Genomic DNA, 27,896 nt, shown 5'->3' with positions numbered 1-27,896 from the left:
ACGAGCTCTTCTTCCACTCCAATATGTACTAGTCACACCACTAGCACCTCTATGTCAACACCATGTTTTTGTAAAATTGCTGACAACATTTATTCTCCTGGTGAGTGATATTATTTGTTTCAGTTTCTGTATGTATTCTATTTTGTGCTTTTAAAAATATTCTTTTTCGGATTTATTTTAATATTCATTCTTATATTTTCACCCTTCTTTCTGACATTGTCTTTTCATCTGAGAAATGAATCATGATTACACAGCCTTTCTCCCCCTCCTTACCTTTCAGAGGCATTGTGGAAATTTCCACATAGAAATGCTTGATGTTTTGTTTCAAGGACTGTTTGATAATAATGAGTAAATAAAGAAATACAATCAGTGACAGGTTTTATAAACTAAACATGTGATACCCAATTGAATTTTTCATCACCCCCCGATCAGTGCCAATTTTCAGCCCCCAGGCAACGGCAACACTTTCCCAAGTATTCCTCATCTTATGGTTCTGTACAGTTTCATATAGTGTGAAACATCCCTTTGTTCCGTTTGGACCAGCTATTCTGGTGTTATCCCCTCTTAATTTCTTGTTCAACTCCAGTCTTCTCACTGGCAGGGCAGTATAGAAAGCTGAGGAATTTTTGACTTAGTGTAAGTATTGCTCAGCAACAACTAAAACATCAATGTGACATCAAAATTATTCTCTTTCTAAATCTGAAACACAAACCATACCAGCTTCTTGGAAAAAAAATATCTCTTCCTGAGTTGAAACCAAGACACTTGGAAATGTGATGCGTTGATCAATTTTGAAGATTGCTTTTCGTTTTCTCTCTCTATTTGACTGTATTTTTTTCCCTTTTTCAGGTGAACTGATTTACAGCACAATGGATAGTGATGGATGTAGATTTTATGCCAGGTGTAGTCAAACATGTACAATTGAACGCTACACTGGAGACTGTAATATTACTACTCCACTAACCACTACTTCCCCTCAGACACCTATCATAACAACATCACATCCAATTCTTCCTCCGGGTTGTGTTTCTGGTACTCACCCTCCCCTACAGGTATGTAGTTTCTGCGTTATGATTTTTGAAATAACATCAGTATTAGTTTCATACCATAAAAGTATAAGAAAGGAACAGTTGACAATCTTATATATTCTGATTGTCAGAATAACTCTTGCCACTGGTCAATATATGACATAACATTTCTGTGTGTCTTCTTTCAGTTTTATTTTTTTTGTAAACTAAGAAAGAGAAGTGCAATAGTATTTTTCTTATGATTTCACTGCTAGTAAAACACACTTTTTAATGCACTGCATTGCATAGGTAACAAACCTTCTTGATGAAATAAAAAAGCAAGTTTTCTTGTGCTTTTTGACTCTTCACTGAACTGAAAAATCTAAGCTAGTTTAGAGGCTTACATCTCATGAAAATATTAGTAAAATTCATACCTGTTTGTAGATTACTGTGACAGCAATTTTTCTTTATTTTGCAGCCTGGTCAGAGATTCAAATTATCCAACTGTACAGAACTCATCTGTGAAGGAAACAACAAAGTTGAAGTAAATCAAACAGTGTGCCCACCTATTAAGGAAATTACTTGTGCAAACAAATATCCAGCGGTATTGGTACCTGATGAAAATGGATGCTGTTACCACTATGAGTGCCAATGTAAGTTTAGATTAAGGAATTACATTTTTGAAAATAAGCAAAAGTTTGCACAGAATATAAGGGAATTCTGTTTTCCTAAGGTTGCATTTGAAATTGTAGTATATTCTTCTACATTTACTTTCATGTTAATCTAAATATTTTTTTCTACACCAGGTGTGTGCAGTGGATGGGGTGATCCTCATTATATCACTTTTGATGGAACATACTATACTTTCCTTGAAAACTGCACTTATGTTCTGGTGAAACAGATTGTGCCTAAATATGACCACTTCCGTGTTCACATTGAGAATTATTACTGTGATTCAAAAGATGGACTTTCCTGTCCTAAATCCATCATTATTTTCTACAAATCTGCAACAGTGAAGCTCACCCGGGAACTTCTGAATGGTGTGATGACAAATGTGGTAAAATACATTTTATTTTTATTTTTCTGTTATTGAAAAAGAGAAATAAATTCCATAGGCCTTACTGTTTTTCACTTGAAATACAGTTTGTTAGAATATCAAATCATAGAGATGAAAAGAGCATTATATGTTGTTACTGAAATGCAAACAGGACTTGGATATGATGCACAACAATACAAAGTTATGCATGACTATGAAGAACAGAAAATCATAGAATCACTCAGGTTGGAAAGAACCTTCAAGATCATCAAGTCCAACCGCAATCTAACTATACTACTCTAACAACCCACCACTAAATCATGTCTCCGAGCACCACATCCAAACGGTTTTTAAACACATTCAGGGATGGTGACTCAACCACCTCCCCGGGGAGCCTCTTCCAGTGCTTAACAACCCTTTCTGTAAAGATGTTTTCCCTGATATCCAACCTAAACCTCCCCTGGCGCAACTTGAGGCCATTTCCCCTTGTCCTGTCACCAGTGAGAAGAGACGAGCTCCGCTCTCACTGCAATCACCTTTCAGGTATTTGAAGAGAACAATGAGGTCTCCCCTCAGCCTCCTCTTCCCCAGACTAAACAGCTCCAGTTCCTTTAGTCTCTCCTCGTAGGGCCTATTCTCTAAGCCTTTCACAAGCCTTGTTGCCCTTCTTTGGACCTACGACATTATGTTAAACGATCAGTCAGAAGCAGAAGCTTATTCTGAAGTTGTGTTGTTTTTTTGTGTTTTGTTTTGTTTTTTTTTTAACTCTGCATTCAGATGTACTTCAACAAGAAGATTGTCCAACCAGGCTTTCACAAAGATGGCATTTATTTCTCCACGCTTGGTATCAATATGATTGTAGAAATACCAGAGATTGGTGCAACCATCACCTTCAGTGGGCTGATCTTTTCTGTGAAACTTCCGTACAGCAAATTCGGGAACAATACTGAAGGACAATGTGGTAAGACAGATGCACTGACTGTATTTTTCCCACCCTCTATGGCTACTGTTACCCACTCTGGCTATGCAAGATCATGATAGGCAGATATATTTTGAACTGTTTTCTGATGTCATTTTGGGTTTGGGATTTCCTTGTTTCTTTTCCTAAACTAAGTTAAAGCTCATATGAGTGTAAAGAATTGTTGTGAAGCAGAGGATTATATATTTCATGAGCACATCACATCTAAACTTAGTATCAGCACACTAACATACTGTGCATCGCAGATGTGGCGTATGAAGCTTACATAACTTGTCTCTGTTATCTTCCAGGAACATGTACAAATAATAAAAGAGATGAATGCCGCCTGCCAAGTGGTAAGATCATTTCTTCCTGTCCCCAAATGGCTCATCACTGGCTTGTTGGTAACGAAACATCATGCTCTGGAGTACCACCACCACCAATGGTTACCACACCTCCAGCAAGGCCACAGTGTCATGCTCCTGAACTCTGCAAGCTTATCATAAGCAAGTAAGAAAAAACTTAAAAACAACCAGAATGAACTTGCTCTTTCTATACAGAAATGTCTGAGCATTTTATGAAATGGTATGAACTACAGCCCTATCATGGGATCATTGCTGAAAACATCAGCGTAATATAAGGATATATACAGTAGAAGGCCTTTGATAAAGAAACTTCTCTTCTTTAAGGACTTGAGTCCCAAAGATAGCTGAGCAAGGAGAATTGAAATTAGAAAATGAGGGAGACAGCAAGTATTAAAGTCCATACACACTGGTTTGTTACCACATACATTTCTGTTATCTTTTCCCCTCTGCTTTCCAGGGTACACTTACTCACTCTTAGTCATGCTATTAAAATAAGGATGAAACTTTACACGTGAAGTGCTCCCTTAGTCCAGAAGGTAAAGAATTTGGTTACCAACCAGGATAACAGAACAGACAGAAACACCTCAGCTAAAAGAGTCCTTCACTCTTTGTACATTTTATGTAAAACATGGAGCTCCAAAAATACCAGCACCAGCGAAGGCTGTTTCCTGCAATATTTCCTATACTTGTGTGAACTCTAGCAAAAGTTTTTTTCAGCTGTGTCATTTATAAAGACCCTCATCTGCATGCTTGCTGCAGTGTCTAACAAGTTGCAAACTATTCTATCCAATTTTTCTGTTTCTCAGGTATTTTTAGAATCTTTTTTCATCTACCTGATGTAATTGCCATCTTCAAGAAATTTCTGGTGTCAGACTGATGAAACATTGTGTACACTTACATAAACACTATAACCATGAGCCTCTTTAGAAAAAACTAGAGCTTCAAATTTCTTTATCTTTTCCATTCCGGAATCTATCTCCTACATTAGTGGTCATTCATACAGTTAGCTCTCTTTCCCATAATACATTCCTCTTGAAGCAGAGAGTAACATGCCATTAACTGGGAAAATGCCACACAAGATCACATTTTATATAATGACCAGTTTCTTCTGGTTTCTTTTCTGTCTGTAGAGTTTTTGCAGAATGCCATGACGTGATACCACCAGAACCATTTTACAAAGGATGTGTTTTTGATGGATGTCGCATAACTGATGAATCCATGCAGTGTTCCAGTTTAGAGATATATGCTACAGAGTGTGCTGCAAGAGGTGTCTGCATTGACTGGAGAGGAAAGACAAACAATACCTGCCGTAAGTATTGCAGAACTCAAAAACGTGTGAGTAAATCAGTAGCAGTTAGGATTTTATTCAGTAAGTATATCTTGCATCTTACACTTGACTATAGCATTTTACCTGCAAAAATACAGAGATGTCCTTACTGACAGAACCTCCAGATGAAGACAGTAAAGCCAGAGTCCCTTTTGCTGCAAAAATATCTTCTATTAATTTTTGATCATGTTCCATCTTTTGTCATACAGCATACACTTGTCCAGCAAACATGGTATACAAGCCATGTGGGTCCATTAATCCTGCTACTTGCAGCCAAAGGTAAGGAAAGACCAAAAAAAGCCCCAAACAAATGCTTATCTGCTTTTTTCCTGTCTGTTTTTAACTACTTACTTTCCTTACAAAATAGAACTATTTCATAATTAAATCTCATGTAGTTTATTCAAAATTCATAGATACAAATCATTGCTATGAATATGCACTTCCTGTCACATTCTGCAAAATACAAATTCATTTGTCTCTCTTGTATCTGATATGATGACCTTCTTTACATGCCTGTCTTTCTAGCTTCACTGCAAAAACATGGTACTCAAATACATATATGTATATACATATATATATATATTCCTCTCACTCCAGCTTTGTTGACCATCCTGGCTACGGAGTAACTGAAGGTTGTTTCTGTCCTGAAGGAAAGATGCTCCTGAGTGAAGACAGCACCATTTGTGTCTCTGAATGCTGTAAGTACTCTATAACTAGTTTGGGGAATAGAGGTCTGGATTGTTAAAGAGGAGACCTGATTAACAATGGCAGGAGACCTGCCATATTTACATAGTCACATTATGGGCACATCAACCCATTTAAGCTCCCTTTGTCACCCCAGATAAAAACAGAATAATAAAAAAATACTACCTTTTCCCCATCTTCTTACTTACATGAGACTGGGCAAGATGGAAGAATTCTATCATTTCATATGAACTAGCCCATATGTTCATTTTCTTGCTAGATTTATCTTCACGGTATTTTTATTTGAAACTGCACAAACTTACTCCTTTTGTCAGTTGTCAGTAGTATAAATCTGCATTATTTTTTTTTTTCAGCTTGTAGAGAACCAAACGGAGTATCCAGATGGGTGAGTATAGCCATCAATGTAGTTTATCAGATATATACAGTTGACGCAAGAGGACATTTGTTTGGTGTTTCACAAAAACAAATGAATATCCTCAGAACCTTGGATCTTCTCCTAATTTGTTTCACTTTAAGGGTTTCTTAACAAGTCTAAAAATGCTAGGACCATGAAAATGTTAATGTAATTAGCTATCATTGTATTTATGACTAAAACAATTAGAAGTAGGAAAAAAAAAAGATTTTGATTATTTATTTTTCCTTTTCTTTTTATACAGCCAGGAGAAAAATGGACAAAAAATTGCCAAGAATGTGTCTGTGACAGATATACTCTTACAGTGCATTGTACAAAACATGAATGCCCTCTGCCACAGCACGTATCTTGTTCTGAACCAGGTTACATGCCTGTTCAGATACAGATACCGGAAGATCCATGCTGTACTAGGACTGAGTGCTGTAAGTACTGTCTCAGTTCTTTACTGTGGGTAATATACTATACTCATTTGGGGGGACTACAGCAGTAATTTCTCTCTTTTTTTTTACTTATTTAATATATACTTTGCATTGATCTCATAACACTTTTCTCCCTCATACTGCTTCTTAGGGCCTTGCTGCAAAGCATCTACTAGATGCTTGAAGAGAACAAATTTAAAGATGAATTGATTTTACACAGATAGACAAAGGAAAGTAGCTATGAATTTGTAATTTAGTGTTTGAAAGGAAAAAAAGAAAACCTGTAACACTACCACCACCTGAAATAATAATCAAAAACTATTCAATAGCTCTTATTTTTCAAAGACCAGCATAAACATTTTATCTAATGTTAATATATCTCTTGAATTTTTAAGAATTGTTCAAGAGAGCATCCGAATCTCAGAGAGTCATCAGATTTTCTAATTAGTTTCTCTTTGGAAACATGTCTTTTCTAGCAATCATCATTCTCTTCTTCTCAGCCAATGCTTTGTTTTGCAAAAGTTATAGAAAAGCTCTTTCACTTTAAAAATAGATGGGCAAAAATGTTGAAATAGTCATTAAACTAACTTGTGTAAATTTTTACCTACAATACTGTATTTGCCTCACTGGAAAACTTTTGAAGTTCATGCAAAACAAAATTGCTCATTTAAAAATTCATAATTTGCTATCTTCTGTTACATTACACAGTCTGCAACACAAGCCTCTGCCCTGAGATCACACACCAATGCTTAGAGGGACAGGAAGTAATTACAGTAACTCAGCCAGGAAAATGCTGCCCTACCTTTGAATGCAGTAAGTACCATGCAACTTTTTCAATGCGTTACTCAGAGCTATGAATACAAAATCCTTAAAAGAAAAAGATGTAATTAATCAGTGTTGTCATATTGGGCCAACAAAGTAGCAGTTTCTTCACATACTTCTGCTGCTTAGATTTTATACCTCTGTGACACTATCTTTCTTCCTTCTTTCCAGGACGTGGCTGTGTAGTCAATGAAACCTACTATGCAGTAAGTACACAGAGTAACTCACTATAAAAATACAACTTTACATAGATTAGCAGTGCAACATTTCTGAGACCCCTACCATAGAGCCCATTTTGCAAAAAGGACCAAGATAAAACATTATTAATTGAAGTCAGCATATCAGTGCCCTTCCCATAAGCAGAAGTATTTTCTGCTCACCTTTTACATTAGCATAACTTCCTTTCAAAATGAGAAGCAGCATGGACATTACCAACAACAGAAACTCAGAAACTCTGCCTTAATTAAACAACCAAAATTGTATTTAAGGATAGTTTAGTCTATAGATAGTTCAGCCTTGCATTGTCTGTGGTGTACAAACACAAAGTAACTTGCTATTACTAATAAGGATTTTTCTTCTGTCTTCCCCTAGCCTGGAACTGTGATCCCATCAGGCCCCTGTGAAAGCTGCACCTGCTCCAAATCCTCCCATTCAAGCCATCAGAAGTTTGCTGTCAAGTGCCAACCTCTCATCTGTGACACCCACTGTCCAGTGGTGAGTGCTATTTTGTGGTCAGTAATTCCAACCCTGCTCAGTTCAAACATCTGCCAGTTAAGCTCAGTGTCCTGGCTGTTTCTTTCAAAATAGGGTTACAAGTATACAGAGGAACCTGGAAAGTGCTGTGGCACATGCAAGGCAGAGGCCTGCATAGTGGTCATGGAAGACAACACTACACACGTGCTCAAGGTAACTAACTCTGTTGCAGTTTGCTTTTGGTGAACGCTGTTTGCCTTTTAACTCTTTCCTTTCCTTGCCTCTATCACATTTACTTGCAGTGTCTTTTCTCATGTTAGAATACTGCTTATTCAGATGGAGAAGGACTGTCTCACAGGGCTTGAACAGAACCTTGACCCACGAGGCTAACTGAGGCTTCTGGAAGCAACTGTGATACTGAACAATGGCTTTCAGAAGTCAAAATAGAAAAATATGTGAAAGCAATGCCTTCTTATTTGCCTTCAGCTCAAAAACACAGCACCAATTTTGCTTAATTTTGTCTTTCTATCTGTGGAGGCAGTTTCTGCTCCCAATATCCAATCTCAAGTTAGCCGTGAGCTCAAGGACAGGATGGTTTGGTGAAACCACCTGGAATTCTGCCATGTACCTGAGTATTATTAGGGCACATCATGAATTCGTCAGGTTTTGTTGTCAAACAAAACCGCTGAAACACAAAGCAGTCTTCACTTATCCCATACACGCAAAAACCATGACCATATCCACCTAAAACCACAGCTTCTTCACTTGGCTAATGAAAAAGGCAGTAGGATGATAATATAAGCAACCACCAACTGCAGTTCAAGGACGTTATTCAGAATAAGCACACTGCAGTGCACAGCAATGATACAACACGAGTTGTTTGGGTATTTTTGCTTCACTTTCATGCAAGATTTTTATTCACCTTTATTTAATTTAACTACTTTCAGGTTGGAAAATTCTGGAGCCCACCTGGTAATAACTGTACCACTTACACATGTGAAAAATACAACGGCCAGTTCATTACAGTCATCTCAAAGAAAAGCTGTCCCCCCTTTAACCCTGATCTCTGTGAACCTGTAAGTACCTGTCTACCAGCTCTCACGTTTCTTTGAAAAGATTGCAGTGATTAGCACCAGCAGTAGCAAGATCGTGGTGTCCAAGGAAAATACCTAGCAGGAGCATCACACAGGATGTAACTCTGATTTTATCCTCTCTGAAACTGTTCCCCATCAAATTTAACTTAAAAAAAAAAAATCAAAACTAAAAATGACAATATATCCTCACTGAGGCAAGAAGATAGCATAGGGTACTAGAGAAAAGGGGACAGCTTAATGCTTTGGATTCCTGAAAGTACCAGGCGTCTAGGAGCAAGAATATTACCAGAAAATAATGAGATTTTTGTTCCTGAATTATTTAGGCTTATAATTTCTTTTTTTAGAAACCAATCGTTAAGAGCAAAGGTGAAGGAAAACAAGCTACTCCAGTTCACTTAATACACCTCAGGAAAGATTAGAACTAGCCCCAGACATCTGGGGAGTCACCAGTTCTTTAACTGTGTTACACTGTCTGACATAACCCTTCATCTACACTGATTTTGGTATCTCAAATCATCCTGTGTGCACTGCAAGCTTTATTCCTGAATTTTTACTACTGAACTCTGATGATAGCAAAGCAATTCCAGTCCCCTCAATGTCTGCATGCAAAGAATTCTTCTTAAATACTAAAGTGGTAGTTACGTGCCCTTAATATTTAGATCTGCTTGAAATTAGATTCCATGCCAATACAAAGAACTTTCTGGCACCAGAGAACCCTACAAAGCAGGGAAAGTGCCTGCTTTATCATGCAAATATGAAACCTGAGTAATCTTTTTCTTTTTTCCCCACTCAAGGACAACATCAGGCTATCAGATGATGGCTGCTGTAGAGTGTGCTCGATCCCACCATCAGGTAAGTAATGGTAATTTTGAGTAAAAGCACAATATGCCTTGTTAGCTGTATTAGTCCAACTTGCATGGTAGAAGCAAAGACAGAAGAGGTGAACAGACCAAATCTGGTACCAGTGTTTTCCATACCACCTGGTACAGAACAGAACATTTAGGGCCTTTGAGAATATGGATACGGTGAACTTTCCCATCCTGTACTGTTAAATATTAGCCTTTTAGTGAAATAGAGAGGACTATGTCTATTCTCCAACTTCTACAGACACATTCTCTTTAAGAATGAAAGTGAAGCTGGTCCTGGGAGGTGGGTGTGCCACAGCACTGCTCTATATTTCTGCATCCTGCACCAATGCAGCTTAAAGGAAAGGGAATTTTCCATTCAGTGCTAAGACAAGTAGCAAGATCTATCATTTAGCCATAAGCAATAAAAAGAGAAACGTGCTGTGACATAGTTTCCTATCTCAGCTCCATCCATCTCAGTTTTCAGCTATGGACTGTCTATCATATACAGGTATCTATCTATAAACACATATATTTTAACCTGTTTTCTCTTGGTTTGTGGCATCATTAGGTTGCAAGAAGCACAACACCACTACTGTCATCAAATACCATGGATGTGTTTCTGCACCTGTTGATATTACATACTGTGAAGGCAGCTGTGATGCTTACTCAAGGTAAGTGGTATAAAAGATAACTATAGTCTCCTGTCTTCTACTTGGTACAATAGTGGCAGAAAACAAATTGCTAGTGATTTTCTACAATGTCTAACACTCACCAAGTCAACAAATGTTCCCATTATGCTAACTAGAATTTTTAACAGACGCGATGCCATATTAGCTTAATTACCTCAAGACTCACCAGGTCTTAACGGACTGTTAAATGATCGGTCCTGAGTTTTGATCTTGCCTATGTAAAAGTGAGGTTATTTGTTTCATACTAGTCTCTCATTTTGGACTGGCTTGATATGCTATCTGGATTAGTTTTTTCACTTTTCCTTTGTCCTAAATTAATCATAGAATTATAGAATTGTTTGAGTTGGAGGAACCTTTAAAATCATCTAGTTCCAAACCCCCTGCCATAAGAAGGGTTGTCTTCCACTAGATTAGAATGAAGAGCTAGATTTAGCAATTTTTACAATGAGGAACAAATTCTGTGTCACCAAACTACTGTAAGAATGGTAATATTAACACATATCCCCACATGCAAACACACAACTTCTAGTTATATTTAGCAGCGTGTGAGAGGGGCAGTGGTGTTTCTCACATAATTTCTGATTATTTCTCTTTTGCTGGTTTTGCAAACAGGTACTCTCAAGAAGCAAACATGATGGAACATAAATGCTCATGTTGTCAGGAAATCCAGACTAGTGTAAGAAAGGTGACTTTGACATGCAGTGATGGAACCTACCTTGATCACTCATACACCTATGTGGACCAATGCAGCTGCGTGAGTGCTGAGTGCGTTCCTCAAGACATTGCCAACCAACAACAGCAAACAGGCAACATATGAGATAAAGACCTCTCAAGAAAAAGGGAATGTCTAAAATTAAAATTAAAGAGAAGCCAAACAAGTTGAATATAGATAAAAACAAACATTTGAAAAAAAGTGTCAAAAGCAGCTACAATTTTGGACGAACAGATTGTATTTTCTGCATACAAGCTCAGTATGTCTGTCTACATTATTTCAGCTTTCCTTACCATTGTATCTCATACTGTTTTTCATGACTTTTCTTTACACCTTGAGAGGTACAGTATAAGATCGTTTTCATATTTCTTGTTAGTTTGTCTTATGAGAAGTGCTATACTCTAAGACTGAGAGTACACACAGTCTTTTATTAGAATGACATTCTTTTCTGGCTCGAGGCTTTCCTTTGGTGGCACAATATAGACTGCACTGGCACAGAATAAATATTACTCTGTAGGAAATAAAGTTTTGCTCTTCATTACATTCTGCAACTACTTGACAATATCTAAGATTTCCATTGATATACTGCACTATTATGGAACATTTTAATTTCAGTTCATTGAGACGGATCAAAAGCTAAAATCTAGGAAAAATAAAACTGTACCTCTCTTTTTCTTTTCTTTTTTTTTTTTTTTTTGCATTATGGAAAACTTAGATTGCAAAAAGCCGTATCTTCTCAAAGCTATAAAATTCAATGTTATAAACAATTTTTAGGGCATTTCCCTATCTATTCTCATGAGAAGGAAAAGAAAGAAAAGAAAGAAGAAAGAAAAAAGAAAGGAAGAAAGAAAGAAAGAAAGAGAAAGATACTATAATGATAAGCTGCTGCATACTACTCTTTGTTTACATAACATCAGCATAAAAACTGTATGAAAATTTGGAATTTTTTTTTTTTGTTTGTGGTTAACTGTTTACAGAAGAAGTATATATATATATATTGCCAACAGGGGCATATGAAGGACTTTTGTAAACAAAAGTAATAATAATATTATATGTAAATTCTTTCCTAGAAAGCTTTTGAAAAGTTGTACTATTGCTATTTATTTTGTTTTTTGGAGAATTGATTTATTGGGCCATTTCTTTCAGAATTAATGTAACCCCATTTCTTAGTCTTAGTCGTATTATCTGGGTGTGGTATATTTTCTTCTTCCATTTTGTTTTGGAATATTGTTTTATTTTTGTTCTTTATGGAAAAAGTAATGATGATTAATAAATTTTAAGCATTTTACAGCACGTCTCCTCTGTCTTTTCTCTGAATCACTGCCTGCTGGCCCTATAAAATATTTGCTTGCCACCTGAATGGCTCCACAGAATCACAGAATGGTTGAGGTGAGAAGGGATTTCTGGGTCCATCTAGTTCAACCCCCTGCTCAAGCAGAGACACTCAGGACCATGTCCAGGTGGCTTTTGAAGATCTCCATGGAAGGAGACTCCATAACTTCTCTGGGCAACATGCGCTCAGGCACTTGCACAGCACAGAAGTACTGCCCAATAGAGGGAATCCCTTGTGTTCCAGTTTGTGTCCATTTCCTCTAGTTCTGGTACTAGGCACCACTGAAAATAGCCTGGCCCCATCTTCTTTGCAACTTCCATTCAGGTATTGATGGACATTGATGATGAAAGTTGATCCCTTTGAGCCTCATCTTCTCCAGGCTGAACAGTCACAACTCTCTCATCCTCTCCTCATAGGAGAGCTGCTCCAAACCCTTCAGCATCTTGGTGGCCCTGTGTTAGACTATTTCCAGAATGTCCACGTCTCTCCTGTAGTGGAGGGCTCAAAACTGGACACAATACTTGAAGTCTAGCCTCACCAACGCAGAATGGAGGGATCACCTCTCTTGACCTGCTGGCAATACTTTGCCTAATGCAGCCAAGAATATCAGTAGCCTTCTTAGCAATAAAGGCACACTGCTGACCCATGTTCAACTCAGTATCTACCAAGGTTCCTACATCCTTTTCTCCAGAGCTGCTTTCCAGATGGGTGGCTAGCATGTCCTGGTGCCTGGGGTTTTCCATCCCAAGGCACAGGACTCTGAAATTCTCCTTGCTGAGCTTCATGAGATTCTTGTGAGGCTGTCAAAGTCCCTCTGGATGGCTGCACAGCCCGCTGGTGAGTCAGCCACTTCCCCCAGTTTCATGTCAGCTGTGATACACTTTTGACCTCCAGGTAAAAGTCAATCCAGACTGTAGTTTCTAACCCTCTACAGAGGGGCTTTGAAAAAAAAAAAACAACCTCTAAAGCAGATTCTGAAAGCGTTCTAAGTATATCCCTTTTGATTCCATGAGTAAGTAAGATTTCAGTAAGCAACCACATTTTAGGTCCGTACATACTCTATAACTCTAGAATTTCTTTACCTGACTGACAAACTACCCAAAATCCCCTAAGCCAGTCAGTCTCATATTTTAATGCCTAGAGAAACATACATAAATCTCAAGCAAACCTGAAATTTCACCATTGCAAATCTACAAATTCTACAAATTCTAAGTTACCATGTAGCTGTGCTTTGAACTAGCTACCGCAGACATGACTGTAGTTTGTATAATGACAATTTTTACACAATTCACAAATTACTGTTCTTGGGCCAGTAGAGGGAATAGTAAAAAAAAACAAAACAAAACAAAAACAAAACAAAAAAAAAAAAACAAAGAAAAGGATAATGAACTTTTTCATAGTTTACAGTTTGGACAACTCAGTAACAGTTGTTTCTTACTTGTAACAACAGAAGCAATTGGGTAACAACATAGGTTTTCTGCAGATGCCCTGATAAGGCTGCTTTTCTCATCTACTTTTCTAATACAGAACAGGAACAACTCATACCTCCCAGTCAGAAGTGAGCATTTACTTGTCCCTGAGGATCACAAGTGACTTCTTACTTCCTGCTGGCAAAAATCTGCCGTAACTCCTTCCAGCTTCCTACTGACAAATTGTCACTTCACTGTCTGGTTTTTGGCTTTTCAGAAAACCTCCTTTTCCCAGCTCTCAGTATCTCTTTTCTGCTTCCGAGTGAGGCCCAGGTGGTTAACTGCACAATTCCCTCCTTTCCATCAAACCCATTAGGCTTCCCAGTGCAGCACTACTCATGAATTCGTGGCCAGTTTGGTGAGTGACAAATTCTCTGACCTTCCCAGGTAAACTGGGAAATGATTCTTCTCCTGCTCATTCTGCAGAAGGGAAAAGAGAATGTCCGTGTAACATAAGAAAAAAAAAAAGAAGAAGAAGCAAAGGAAGGGACAGACCTTGGTCCTGGCACAAAGAAGCAAGGAAACAGGGAGGGGAACCCTAAGCAAAGGTAAACCATGAAGGCATGCAGAATCTGTGGCTGAGGACACACTGGAATCCCTGCCTTGAAGAGAGAAGAAACAGTCTCACAGATACATTTCCAGTGATAAGAAAGAAAAAGTGGGAACCATCAACTCAAGAGAAGGAGAACAGAGATCACAACATGCTTTGTGCGTGAAAGAGGAAGTGGAAGGACTTACACCAACTCCTGGAGCAGCATTAAACAATACACGGAGTAGATGAAAAATTAAGAGCCACTAGTATTACAGGCTCCCTAAATTTTCTTTTACATAAGAGCTGTCTTTGTTCTGAGATATTGCTGACACGGATTGGGTAATAGCTCCAAAGTAAATAAATAACTCCTTTCTAAAAACTGGAATGAATGAGATCAGTCGCTTTCTCATAAATAAATCACTAATTTTTTTAAACCATAGATAAATATTAAAGTCAATAAAAAATTAGGTGATTGGCTTGGTAGCCCATTACTGGCATAGGTCAGAATACGGCGCAGGTCACATTCATCTATGTTACTGCAGACAATCAATGTGCATGATACAAGCACTAACACTAGAGGGCTCTAGGCTCACAGTTTACAAAGACTAAGTGAAAAGGTGTTTATTCAAAAGGCTTTCTTTGAAAGCACTTTGAAGTAAGCAACGTAACAACTATTGCCTTGGTTTCCAGGCATTAAGATAAACTTCGGTCTTTATTATTTCATGAATCTGTGGGCATTAATTCTAAACAACATACCAAGACTTATTTATATGTCACATTTTTTTTTTTCTTATCTGGTCATCTTTGGAACACAAATCGCAAAGAAGCCATTCACTTTGCACAAAACCTTTTCACAAAAAACATTCAAAGGCTTTGGATCTAAGATCAATTTTGGCTGTCCAAGGTCCTTCCTTCACATTCATACTTTTTCCCCATTCAGGATTTTTGTAGCTTAATTACTGCACGACCAGATTACTTTCTTCTCCCTTTTCTACACACGATTTAAAAACTCAGCAGTGTAAATTACTAATCACTAAGAATGACTTTTCAATTACACTTTGTAACAATGAATAATATACGAAATTAAGAATCTATTCAGATTTACCACCTTGTAGTCCCACCTGAAACAATTTATTTGAGCATTAAAGCACATGACATCCAGCTTCTCAGCGGTATCACAGCTATGGAAAGACTCAGGATTGTTTATTACCTGCCTGTGTGGCAGGCATAAGAGGCTTCATACACACAGCTTGTTAATTCCGAACAACTGTTAACAAGAAATATGAGAGAAGTCTGCAACTTTGTTTTGACCTCACAAGTTAGAAATCCTGGAGAAAAGGTATCTCTGGGCAAGATTCACAGCAGAGTATAAACATTTAGCGAAGACTTCACAGAATCCGGCTTTTTGCAATAAGTAGAGAATAGCCTTTTACCAGGTCAGTTTACCATTCTTTTATTAGATCTGCTCTTAACATTCTTTTCTGAAGAATTCATCTATGCCACCACATTTGTGAAAGGAACAGTGGACTTGAGGGAGAAGGAGTGCCACAAAAAAGCATACGCTCTTTAGTAAGCCATCAGATAGCACAGATGCACATGTGCCTTTCCACAAGAGGAAGAACTGACCCACAGAAGATAATACTGGAATACTAAAATCATTACAGCCACTGTTGAATCACATCCTGGAAAAGAGAAGAAACTTCTACTCTGTTGTTCTGTTGGAGACCCACCAAAAAAAGCTAAGTAGCAGAGGAAACATAATAAAATGTGCATCTCATGGGAGTACTTGCTCTGACAGACTGCCTAATCACATTAAATGTACAGACCTTATTGTGCAGAGCGTCGGCCAAATCTTTGTTTATAATGAAATTACTGCACTGTAAGATTGATTTAAATAATCAGTAAGAGACTTACCTGGTAACAAGGAAGACATCAACTGATCGAAAGACTATGTGAACTACTCTAATCTGTCCTCTTCTCAGCTCTCCAGGCTCAAAGTACACTGCAGAATAGCTGAAGTCTGCTGAACTCCCGCCAAAATTCACAAAACTTAAAAACTGTTCTGCATCAGACTCAGTGAAGCCATTTTTGCACACCTGAAACAGAAATTCACACAAAACAGCCATCATAAACCAGAAAGCCATCAAAGGTAGCCTGCATCCTGAGACATGGAGAACTACAGAATCGTTTGAGCTGGAAGGGACCTTTAAAGGCCATCTGGTCTAACTCCCCTGCAATGAACATGGACACCTACACCAGATCCAGTGATCAGAGCCCCATCCTCCCCGATCTTGGGTGTCTCAGAACTCAGGATATAGCAGCAGGATGGTCATTTACCTCACAGTAAAACACAAATATTCAGTATGAGTAATCTCTGAGACTTTCAGGAAACTACAGAGACCTTTTCTCACACATAACTTAGTCCCAAATGCCATTAAATAACAAAGAGCCAAGCCCTGCACAACTCTCCTTGAATACTTTGCATGGTTAAGAGAAAACAAGAAGTGATGAAACAAATTTATTGGAATGTGCCACATTTGTCCATAATGGAAGTGCAATTTGGAATGGAGAACAACCATAGCCACTACCTCCAGAGAGCTTCGTGCATACAAAACACGACCACAACCGCCAGCAAACGGAGGTTGTCTCGTTCCCAGGGCCTATCCCAAAATCCGCTGAGCCCCAGGAGCGTCCTCAAGGTGTGCCCAGTACTGAGAAATACAGCACACGATCTCATCCCGCATGCAGCCGCTGCGTCCGCCATTTTATGGCCACAGCGCCGCCGCGCGGCGGGAAAGGGTCTCGATCCGCTGTAGCAGGGAGCGGAGCGGCTAGGGGTCCTGCTGCTCCCTCGTGGGCACTGAGCCTGGCCATGACCCCGGGCACGGCGTCTACCTAAAAGGAACATGTCACCATACCAACCAGCGGCAGTGCAGCCCCGCTCTTGGTGTGAGCTGGCAGGCGTGCTTTTGCCTCAGTGCGTATTTCTGGGGCGGAGGAGTGGCGGGCCGCGCTGTGGCGGTGCCTCGTGCCATGCATGCAGGGCTCCTGCAGCTCCAGGGGCGGCGAGTCAGCGATCGTTCCCCCCCTCAGGAGAAAGGCAGCGAGGTATGCACTGGCAGAGGTACTCCTACCTTGTCGGGAAACCTCTTCTGAGTGGATTTGTGTGTTATGTCTGTTAGGCTTTGGTCTTTTTTTAATTGTCCCTTTCTTTCCTTGGTTCCTCCCCCCCCCCCCCCCTTTTTTTTTTTTGACAGGAATTTGGGATGAAACCCATCCCGTCATTCAAGTGGGCACCACAAACAATAGTGCAGCCTTCTCACAACAGCATGATGTAGCAGAAACTCACCTGCTACAGCAAGGTGACCAGCTACCTCAGACCTATAGGGGAGGTTAAATGGAATGGGTAAAGAAAAACTGGTGGCAAAGCCTGTAGGTGTATCTTGTCAAAGTTAAACTTCTGTACAATACAATAGCAAAATTAGTGTTTTACGTGACGCTACAGATTATTTTGCCCTTTTCTCCCAAAAATTTGTAATCTAGGATGTGACTCGGATTATCAGCTGTGTTAGGCAGTCTGCTTTGAGCTATACATATGAAAACTCTCATATTAAGAATACTTTATGTGCTTAGTGCACAAGGATGCCAAAGGGGAAAGGATCTACAAGGAAGGAGTGCGTTTGTTTTTTCTAAATCAACCAATTTCTTTCCTCCTACTTTCAATAATCAGTCTGGAGCTACTTTTGCTTCCCTGAAATCTGTGTGGCTTTTTTAAGGTCACAGGTAGTGTAACGTAAGTGGAAGTAATATATGTTGTATGTTTAGATGGTTCAAATTAGAAAAAAACTAGGCAAACTTTTCAGTGCACAAACGTGTCTATCATTGACACTTGAAGAAAAGTCTTGCAATATTTTAGCAATGTGTTTAAAGTCTTGCTTCCTCCATGTACTTTTATGCCACTAGAGACACTCTAAACTGTTTGCGCTGTTACTGTAAAATAGATATGTTGATAAATGTAAAAGGGAACTTGTTGGAGTCATTCTCACTAGCTGTATTGGTGCAGTGGTATTTTTAAATTTCCAATAGAGCATACATTCACACATCACTGCATTGCATGTAACACAGGTACATGCAACTACCATGTCAACAAATTGTAAATGAGCAGTCAGCATTTTATCTGTAAATGCTTTCTGGCAATGCTCCTGTCACTTGAGGGATTGTTTCTAGCAGAAAGGATTGGTCCCTCTGATACTAACACTGGGGGAAGTGGGGCAGTGGTAGTTGCTTATTTCACTGAAACTTGTTTGATGTTGTATTTCTTCAAGATCCTCCATGTCTATCCATGCTTGTGACATCACTGGCTGCTGGTAGCAGACGTAGTGCTCCTTCTAACTGGAAAAGCTCCTTTGTCCTTGAGTTCTGCAAAGGTTGAGAATCATCGTCATTTTAGCCCTGTTAATAGATCTATTCATTTTGACAAAGGCTTAGATGTTTATCAGACGTCACACAAACTGAATCCATACCGAGCAAACAGTTAGACAGAGGCTGCCATTGTGGATGTATTACCTTCAGCCTTGTGCCTAAAAATGTCCTTGAGGTGTGGTCTTGGCTCAGCCTGAGCACAATGCACATGCTGACAGATCAGAGCCTTGTAAAACAGTCGCTGGTAGCTAAAGTAAATCTTCATCAAAAATGTACTCTGTAATGAAATGATCACAATATAAGCAATCAAGACATTCACTTTGGTAGCAGTTTGAAGGGCACGGGAATACAGTACAAAAATTAGGAGCTTTGTTTGAAATATTTCTGTAAAAATCTTGTAATACTTTGAGTAAAAGGGAATGAGTAGCAAGGGAAGGATGATTCTACTCTTTTCTCCCTCCCTTTGCTTTTTCCTTTTTACCTACCCTCCACTGGGTGATGCTTTTTTCTATTTTCTGATTCTGTTTCATTAAGAACATCCACTTTTGGAGGCAGCGGGTTATTGATTCTTAGTTGCCAGCTCAGCAAACTTCTTGAGAGTTTGTTAAATTCTGAACTCACAAATAGCTCTGTTGAAACAACCAGGATTGCTTGTGTCTGTAATGTCAGATTACACTTAGTACCCAATTCCATTCCGCATACTTATTCAGAAAGATAGTGTGGGAACATATGCATTTCAGAATAAACTAAATGCTTGCTTTGGCATTAGTGTTACCCTAACAGCTAAGAATTCTACTCACAACTCAAGATTTTCCTGTGCGAGGCACTGTGCAATGAGTCAGTTCTTTGAAACACTGCCATACGTGCTTTGCCAAACTACATTAGAGTTTTATTTTGCTTACATCTCTCTTCTTTGTCCTATTATTATTTATCTAGGTATTAAGCCACTGTGGTGCTTGTAGTAGAACAGCATACAATAATGTTCTGCTGTGCTGTCCAAACACAAAACTTGAGAATTCTTGGAGATAAAATATAGTATAAAGACACGGAAGAGAGGAGAGGAAAAACACTAATAGGCATCTAAGGTTACATATGCTATTTATGAAGCTTAAAGAAAGCAGCCAAATACCTGAAATTGAGATTTTGCTAGTTATTTCTGTAGTAGAGCAACCCTTGCTCTGCTAGTTTTAGGACACTAGTCCCAGTGTTCATAGAGTGAACAGTGGTTGTCAAACAGCTGAGAGATGAAAGCTGGCTAGAGACAGAAACTTTTTTTAAAGTCCAGAAAGCAATGTCATTTAAAGGAGATGCTAAGATACAAGGATGTCCGCGCACCACCTCCAAGACAAATAAAATTCAATAGCATGACGTCCTTTCCTTGGCTTGCCCAGAACACAGAATACCAAGATGTTTAACTCTTTCAGTTGCAAAGGCTGGTCAGTGTCTTTAGTTGTGTTAAATTTATTTACAGGTAAAAATAACTGTATTATCCCATTCATTTTTTCACTTCACCACACTCATTCTCATCTTTCTCACTTACGGGTACAAATCCATTTATCTCTAGCAACTCTCTGCATTCTGTCTCCTCACTCGTTCTTCCTAGGCATTCTTCCTTTATGTTTCCCCTGGTCCTACTTCTTCCTCTCCCCTCTCGCCCTATCAGTGCTCCAGTTTTCATCTCCCATTGTTTTCTGTAAGAAGTGATCACTCTTGTAGCCCAGTGCTGATGGCAACAGCAGCAAAAGGCTGCTGTTAAAAGATAAGGAGCAGTGAAAATGAAGCTCATCTGTCAGCAACAATTATCTACTACAAAATGTCCTGAAGAGAATGAAATGGGTCAGTCTTCAAGGTCTTGTAACTCAGATTTTGAGTCTGCTTAGTTTCCATATTGACTGTAACCATGATCTATATCCCCTTCTAACTTAGAAGTAGAGACAAAGCAAGCAAACAACAAAAGAAAAAGCCATACAGATAGTCAACCCAAAAGCATCACATGAGGATCCCCTCACTCACATAGTTTTGGAGTGTAGGAGGGCATTCGTCAGAATTAATCCCATTGTGCTTGCTCACTTCTTTCCTTGATGTCCGCTGTTGGCCACTGCCACAGATACGATATTGGGTTGGATGAACATTTCCTCTCATCTACTGTGGTTATTCTCATGGTAAATGAAGAGGGTGAGTAGTTCTCATGTTGAGTAAAACCGGCAACCACTTAGCAACAGTCCTTAGATTAGCTCTGGGAAGAAAAAAAAAGGCCCAACATATTACCAAACCAAACAAAGATGGTCTTAGGTATTTATCGGAAAGGTTTCTTAGTATCCAGTTTACTTTTCTACAGAATTATGGAAAGGTTAAGAGTTTGATTTGGCATTCAGTAAATGCTTTACCACACAATAGAAATATCAGGATCTCCTTGAGCTGAAAAAATAGCACCCTAGGATGACAACAGAAGTTACATGAACAACTTGAATTCTGATAAATTCTAATGAGGTAGTTCTTTGCTTTGCAAATGTAGTTGTCTGGATATCCTTTTTAAACAGAAGCAAGGTCTTCCCAAATTCACATATGCTGCAACACCTTGGCATGTTAAATGATACGTCAAGCAATTTGTTTTCTTGACTCCTTGTGAACAACTGGATTATTTTGGCTGCAGTATTTTCATCTTCCTATTCCAAAAATATTTGATGCAAGTAGATCATAATTCTGTAAAATGTTAACTAAATGATTAAAAGGTTGACAAAGTTGTAGCAATTGGAAAGATGGTCTTACCCTGGAAAATGTTGTTTTAATCACATTTGATAATTCTATAAGGTAAGTCTTTCATATTAAGGATTCAGGAACAGGTCAAACCTAGTCAGTTATGCTCTAGCTAATATATAACTAATGGTTCAGAAGTTCGTATCAGTAGACGTGCAGTCATTCAGGTTCAAGGAGTCTGCGTAGGACTTAGGATAGGAAGCATTTTGCCTATTTAGCCAGTCTGTGAAAGGATACAATCATGAGCAAAGTATACATAATTAAAGAATTAATAAAATTTGTGTAAGCTCCCATGAAAGTCTCCGCGTGTGAGACATGAGTAATGTTCTACATAGTTCCAATTTTTACCGAGCTGTGAAAAGTAGAGGATATATAAGATCAATCACAGTAAACACAGTATCTGGATCTCTGAACCACAGAAAAAATACTTAAACGCACTTCTTTTCCCAAAGTATTCTTTGCTAAATCAATTCAGAATATGTTCCTACCTCAGCCCACAGGAGCAGCTTTTCCATATACGCACTCTGAGTCCGCTGAATGAAAACAGGTCTGAGGAACGTGATTTTTAAGATAAATTTTAGTTCAAAACTGACTAAATTACATGTATAGATGTTCTTACATTCTTTTGTCTTTGCAAGCAAATATTAGTTAAAATAGTGACTGATTAGCAGATACACCCAAAAGAACAACCATGAAGGTTTCCTGATGCTCCATTGTATTCTCTTTGGTTTTAAAATATAACATACCAAACGTTCTGCTCCATTCAGAAGTTAGTATGGTTTTGATCCACAGATACTCTAGCAAATAATTGTAGAACCATGTGTCTTCTTGGGGGAAGCTAGTGTCTCTGACATACAGAATGAGCTCATTCAATTCTTTCATGAGTGGTCGAACTGAAAACTCTTTCCCAAAGCCCTGTTGTACTTGTCTGGTTATGCACAGGATGTTGCTTCTGTTCAGAGCAAAATATCACAAAATGGAAACACCTACTGGATTATCCAGTGTATTTATACTGCATGCACTGTGGTTGATACCACCATAGTCTTCACAATTAAGGTGTCTGGTGTTAACCTAACAATACATTTTCTTACACAGAAGAGTCCCAAAAGCTTCCCTCAAAGTTGATATGATTATGTTCAAACTGAATACCAGAGCTACTATATTTTCATGTATTTTCTAATAACATATATTGCAACGTACATCAGGATTCTTACTGTGAATTGCATCCTTCATGCTCAGACATAGGCAGAAGTATCCAGCTTTTGCTTCCTGAGAATCTCAGATGTTGGTGATTTCAAATGCAGTTCAGCTGCTTTACCTGTCATCAACAGATGAATTGGGAAAGTTGTGCATGTTGTTTAAAGCACTCATCTTGATCCTAAGCACTGGGCATATTGATTTAAATGCAACAATTTGAATATATTAATTAATAATTAGCTCAACATATGCAATGAGCTACATCATCTTAGGATTGCATGGGTAAGAGATACCCTAAGAAACACATAATGAATATACAGATATCCTCATTTTTTTTCACTGTGATGGGAAATTTCAAGGACTTACGTGTGATGCTATTAATAAGATATTTTAAGTATTTATTTATCACTTATATGGTATGAAAAAAAAATGGTGTTAACAGGTTTTGAGTAGTTCCTCAAGCTACAGTAAGCTGCAGCTGGGAACTGTTGTGATCAGAGTTGGAATACGTATCTTTATGGAACACAACAGCATTTCTGCTTCTCCGATTCCTTCCCCAGTATTTCCTGTTCTCTTATACCCATATCATATCCCTCTCTACATTCCTCTTTCAGAAGGACAGGACAGGTTTCTGCAACCAGAAACAGTGATTAAGGGGACAAGAGACTGCTTCTGGGAGTGCATAGCAGGCTTACATCCAAGGATCTTTTTTCTTTGAAAGGTCAGAAAGCATGAGATACTTCTGTGAGGAGGGATTTATGCTGCAATAGACAGCGAGTTCTGGAGTACAAATAGCAGTGCTGCAAGCAGTACGGGTTGAGTTGGAATGGAGGTTGGAAGGCTACTTGGTAGGACAAGTGAATGAATGCAAACAACTTGAGCTGGTGAGGAAGTTGTATGCTGTTTGCAGCATAAGAGTGAGGGCAGCTGTGGAGAATGCAGCTGAGGTGTGTGGGGAAAAAAATGGTGGATGAAAAACTGGGCATGAGCAGGCAGTGCACGCTTGCAGACCAAAAGACCAACAATGTCCTGGGATGCATCAAAAGAGGGGTGTCCAGCAAAGGCAAGGGAAGTGATTGTCCCCGTCTGCATCACCAAAGAAAAAATACAGTGGTGAAGAAAATCCACAGCAGTGTGTAGCCCTTTACACCACTGGCTGCTGTTTCCTGACAGAACCAGCAAGCTCAGCAATGAGCTGGCAGTCAGACTTTCATTCCCAAGGATTTATGTTCTTCCCTTCCTTCGTGGGATCTAAGCACTTTATACCTTAACCCCAAATCTGAAGAGATCCTATGTGCAGTGACATAAGTTTCATAAAGAACCTGTGATTAACAGATATTAGGATACTGATCATCAGGATCTCAGAGTAATTCTTCAGCATCATGACTTCGTTAATCTACTTTAATACCACACTATCTGCATTCAGTTTCACAGTGCAGTGAATCTGATTCCCAGGCTTCTTATCTTTAAGCAAAGTATCTGAGTACCTTTGTCTATATCATTGAAGAATGTAAATGAGATCAGAATTTCGCTCATCATGTTCATAAAGCTGAAAGAGTAGGCATTACTGTTCTTTGCAATGGTTTTACGGATAGTTGGCATCAGGATTGAATGTGGTCCTAAAATATAGTCAAGTTTGGAAGAGATGTAGTTGTTAAAGATATGGATGCTCTGTTCATCTTTACTGACGTATGCCACAGTGATGAGAAGAAATGAAGTCTGGTTTGTTTCAAGTTCTCTTTGGGAATTTGAAACTAGAAGTGAAGAAACAAACTTTCTTACAGCTACCAGGAATACTAATAAAACCAGGACAATCTCCTTCAGCACTTGCAATATATTCATCATAGTAAACTGGCATGCATATATATGCATACAATGAAAGGTTATGACATGCAAATAATAAATAAAATGAGTGACTTACGGCCTCTCCCAAAGCAAAGCCTCACTGCGTAAGATCCATCAACATTCTGCTCTGACTGGCCCCTAAATATCATAAGCAGAATGGCAATTAATTTAAACGAAGTACAAGTTACTTTACGTTTTCTTTCTATTTGTAAGGAAAGATTTAAAATTAAAGCTCACCTCAGCAGTTAAAAGTACATAAATAATAATAACAGTAAAATAATACAGTTGTTTGTACTCTAAAGTCTTTCGTTGCAAGTGATGATGGTCTTGTAAGTGAGAGCAGTAAAGTAGCGTAGTCAGAGAAACATCCTGAGCAAAAGGCAGTAGTTTGAAGTACAACAATTCTTGCTTAGTCTTAAAATGAAGGATGTTGCTGCAGTCCATGGAATAAAGAAGCTTGCTTACCATTATACCTGCCTATCTCCTTTGTACAATTAGACCGGGGCAAGAGAATTTACCAAATTCACATCTGTTCTTTCCCTCTCTTATTCTTCTGCTTGATGTCTAAAGAGCATCCTCAGAGAGCAGGTCTGTACTCACCAACTGGCTGCACTGTCTTATGAATATCTAGTCTTTACCAGTGTTTTGACAGACAGCATGTGAAAAGCATTGTAACAGGATAATATAACCACAGCTGTAAGTCCTCTTCCCTATGGACACAGCAGCACTTATGTACAACTTATAAGATAAGTTGTGGAAACTTCAGAATATAATTGAATTCATGATGGATAACCTTACACAAAACAGCAGTAAAGGTTTGGAGCCAGGTCACTCACTGACGTGGTTCACTGTGGGGGTCATAAAAGTGCCAAGGCAGAAGCAAGGGAAGGAGAGAATGTGCGTAGCCAGTGCGGAGGAGCAGGAGTTAAGAGCAGCTGTGCCTTAGGTGGGTTTGAACTCCCTGGGAACCCCACCTAAACTAGTCAGCTGGACCAGGATGTCATAGAGGAGAGCAGCAGAAGGTACCCTGTGATCATCTATACTGACCATTAGCATCAGTCTTCCTGAAACAAATGGACTCTGCTACTCACTTCATAGCCCACAACAAAACTATCTATGTTGTGCTTTTATTTGCAAATCAGGCTCTTCTGTATAAGACTTTTTGCAACTTGTAGGTTGGTCTCCTACTGTGTATGAGTGGTAGAGAAGGAAACGGAGCAGAAGAGCCATGAACTGAGAACAGAATTGTTGAATTGCTGTTTGTGTGCTCAGGATGGATGCGAGGTAACTTCCATCAATCAGAAGAATAGTGCAGGCAAGGAGACAAGGGATGATAGGCTTAACTTCTTACGCAGAAGTTCAGCTGAGCTTCTAAACTAGTCAGCACTGTAGACAGGAGTCAAATTTGTAGCCTGGTCCCTGCATGTAGTCTTCAAACTGAACTTAGAGTTACCTACTGATATCGGCATAAATTTGGTTTGCCAGGGGTTGAGCTATGCACAGCACTAATGAGCACACTCACATCTGAACAGCTTTTTGTGAAGCAGATGCTCAAATGACTCATCAGGCAGCACTGAGAAAGCATCACAATTGAAGGAAAAAAAACACCAAAATGTATTCAACAGCAGATTCTGAAATAGACAAGAGTTGTAAACGAAAACTTGAGAGTGCTTTGGAAAAAAAAATGTGAAAAAGAAGGAGTATGTGTAATACTAGGGCACGAGAAATAATTATGCTAAAGCTTGTGAAGAAAAATGGAGAAATAAACTTTATCTAAGTCACCATCAGTGATTCAAAAGATCAGATTTGACTCATGTGAGTTATAGAATCATAGAATGGTTTGGACTGAAAGGGACTTTTAAGATCATCTAGTTCCTACCCCCTGCTATAGGCAGGGACACCTCCCTCTAGAGCAGGTTGCTCACAGCCCCATCCAGCCTAGCCTCAAACGCCTCCAGGGAGGGGGCATCCACAACCTCTCTGGGCAACCTGTTCCAGTGTCTCACCACCCTCACAGTAAAGAATTTCTTCCTAATATCTAGCCTAAGTCTTGCAGTTAAAAAGCATTTTCCCTCATCCTGTTGCTACCTGCACTCATAAAAAGTCCCTCTCCAGCTTTCCTGTAGGCCCCCTTCAGGTACTGGCAGGCTGCTATAAGGTCCCCCCAGAGCCTTCTCTTCTCCAGGCTGAGTTATTAGTATCCCATGGAATAAACATTTTATGAAATGAAGAAAAGGTACACAGATAAGGCAAAAGCTCAGTAATATATAGGACAGTAAATGCTGAACAGGTAACAAACCATCAGTGATGCTGTTGTCCAGAAAGGCATCCTCAGCATTGTGCAGAAGAGGAAAGTAAATCTACAATCCAGCCAGACAAACCAAATGAGAGCTACAAACAGCACTACTGTAACACTGTAAGAACCAAGGACATTGCAAGCAAATATTGATGAGGGAAAATCTACCAGCAGAGTTTTCAGATAGTCTGTACAATAGAAAAGTTATGCTTTCTGCTGAATTAAAGGCATGAAGAACCTAGGAACGTTCAACCTGATAAAAAATTATTCACTACATACATACATGCATTTATGCGCCGTAACAAAATAGCACCCAACAATCAAAAATACTGAGATAAAGGGCACAGCAGTTTTCTGGCAGCAAAGCTATTAACATTTTATCCACATGTTTTTGAAGCATGAGAATTCACTAAAAAAATGATTCAGTTAGTACAGCTGAGCACTCTCAACATTAAAACCCAGGGGAATGAGAAAGAAGGTGTTGAGCTCACCTGGGGTGTAGACTGGCTGCTCAGACGTCAAGCAAGCTGTGTACTTAAGAGCTGTTGCGTTTGGAAACCACAGCGTGAATGAGCACATATCATTAGTTCAGTTTCATATGCACAGAAGCCATTGTTGCCAAGGTACTAGTTTCATTTCTTTTTCCTACATCTTTTATTCTCCTGGGTTATGGTGAGCAGAGTGACAGCTCAGCCCTCCCTTGCCTGTCAGTTCAAGATACCAGTTAAGTGCTCCTCTCCCAGACTCTTTAAAACACAAGCAAAAAAGGTGAAGGCAGCACAACCGTATGCTTAAGTTATCACTATGTAATGAGGAAAAGATGACTACTGTCACTGACAAATGAAGCAAGTTACTTCTTTTCTTCCACCCTTCACTGCTGTTCTCTCACTGATTTTCCATTTAGATTATCCAGTCTCCACAGTCAGAGTTTTTCTTCCCATTTTCATAATACTTTGTG

General features: G+C 39.0%; 1 protein-coding gene and 2 long non-coding RNA genes across 3 annotated transcripts in view; 1 reads left to right on the top strand and 2 right to left on the bottom strand.

Annotated features, from left to right (window-relative positions):
• The window catches only part of LOC110401252 (mucin-5AC-like), a 38,498-nt gene extending 26,121 nt beyond the window's left edge, over positions 1-12,377 (top strand). Inside the window, exons 32-50 of the mRNA XM_021402133.1 lie at positions 5-100; positions 850-1,052; positions 1,486-1,660; positions 1,814-2,064; positions 2,821-3,004; positions 3,313-3,511; positions 4,497-4,675; positions 4,903-4,972; positions 5,291-5,391; positions 5,752-5,783; positions 6,055-6,232; positions 6,938-7,042; positions 7,223-7,257; positions 7,643-7,765; positions 7,859-7,957; positions 8,692-8,820; positions 9,633-9,690; positions 10,255-10,357; positions 10,988-12,377. Of these exons, the coding sequence (XP_021257808.1) occupies positions 5-100; positions 850-1,052; positions 1,486-1,660; positions 1,814-2,064; positions 2,821-3,004; positions 3,313-3,511; positions 4,497-4,675; positions 4,903-4,972; positions 5,291-5,391; positions 5,752-5,783; positions 6,055-6,232; positions 6,938-7,042; positions 7,223-7,257; positions 7,643-7,765; positions 7,859-7,957; positions 8,692-8,820; positions 9,633-9,690; positions 10,255-10,357; positions 10,988-11,192 (2,525 nt within the window). The 3' untranslated portion in view covers positions 11,193-12,377. The remainder of the gene's footprint in view (positions 1-4; positions 101-849; positions 1,053-1,485; positions 1,661-1,813; positions 2,065-2,820; positions 3,005-3,312; positions 3,512-4,496; positions 4,676-4,902; positions 4,973-5,290; positions 5,392-5,751; positions 5,784-6,054; positions 6,233-6,937; positions 7,043-7,222; positions 7,258-7,642; positions 7,766-7,858; positions 7,958-8,691; positions 8,821-9,632; positions 9,691-10,254; positions 10,358-10,987) is intronic.
• LOC110402159 lies at positions 18,396-22,155 on the bottom strand. Its single transcript, XR_002440943.1, has 4 exons — positions 22,089-22,155; positions 20,857-21,079; positions 18,988-19,120; positions 18,396-18,840 (listed from the first exon to the last, which is right to left on the bottom strand). It is a non-coding gene; the product is annotated as an uncharacterized LOC110402159 (long non-coding RNA).
• LOC110402161 lies at positions 22,816-27,551 on the bottom strand. Its single transcript, XR_002440945.1, has 3 exons — positions 27,430-27,551; positions 24,719-24,780; positions 22,816-22,918 (listed from the first exon to the last, which is right to left on the bottom strand). It is a non-coding gene; the product is annotated as an uncharacterized LOC110402161 (long non-coding RNA).

The sequence above is a fragment of the Numida meleagris genome, chromosome 6 (assembly GCF_002078875.1).
Source record: "Numida meleagris isolate 19003 breed g44 Domestic line chromosome 6, NumMel1.0, whole genome shotgun sequence".
Classification (NCBI taxonomy): domain Eukaryota; kingdom Metazoa; phylum Chordata; class Aves; order Galliformes; family Numididae; genus Numida; species Numida meleagris.
This window is presented reverse-complemented; position numbering and strand designations above follow the sequence as displayed.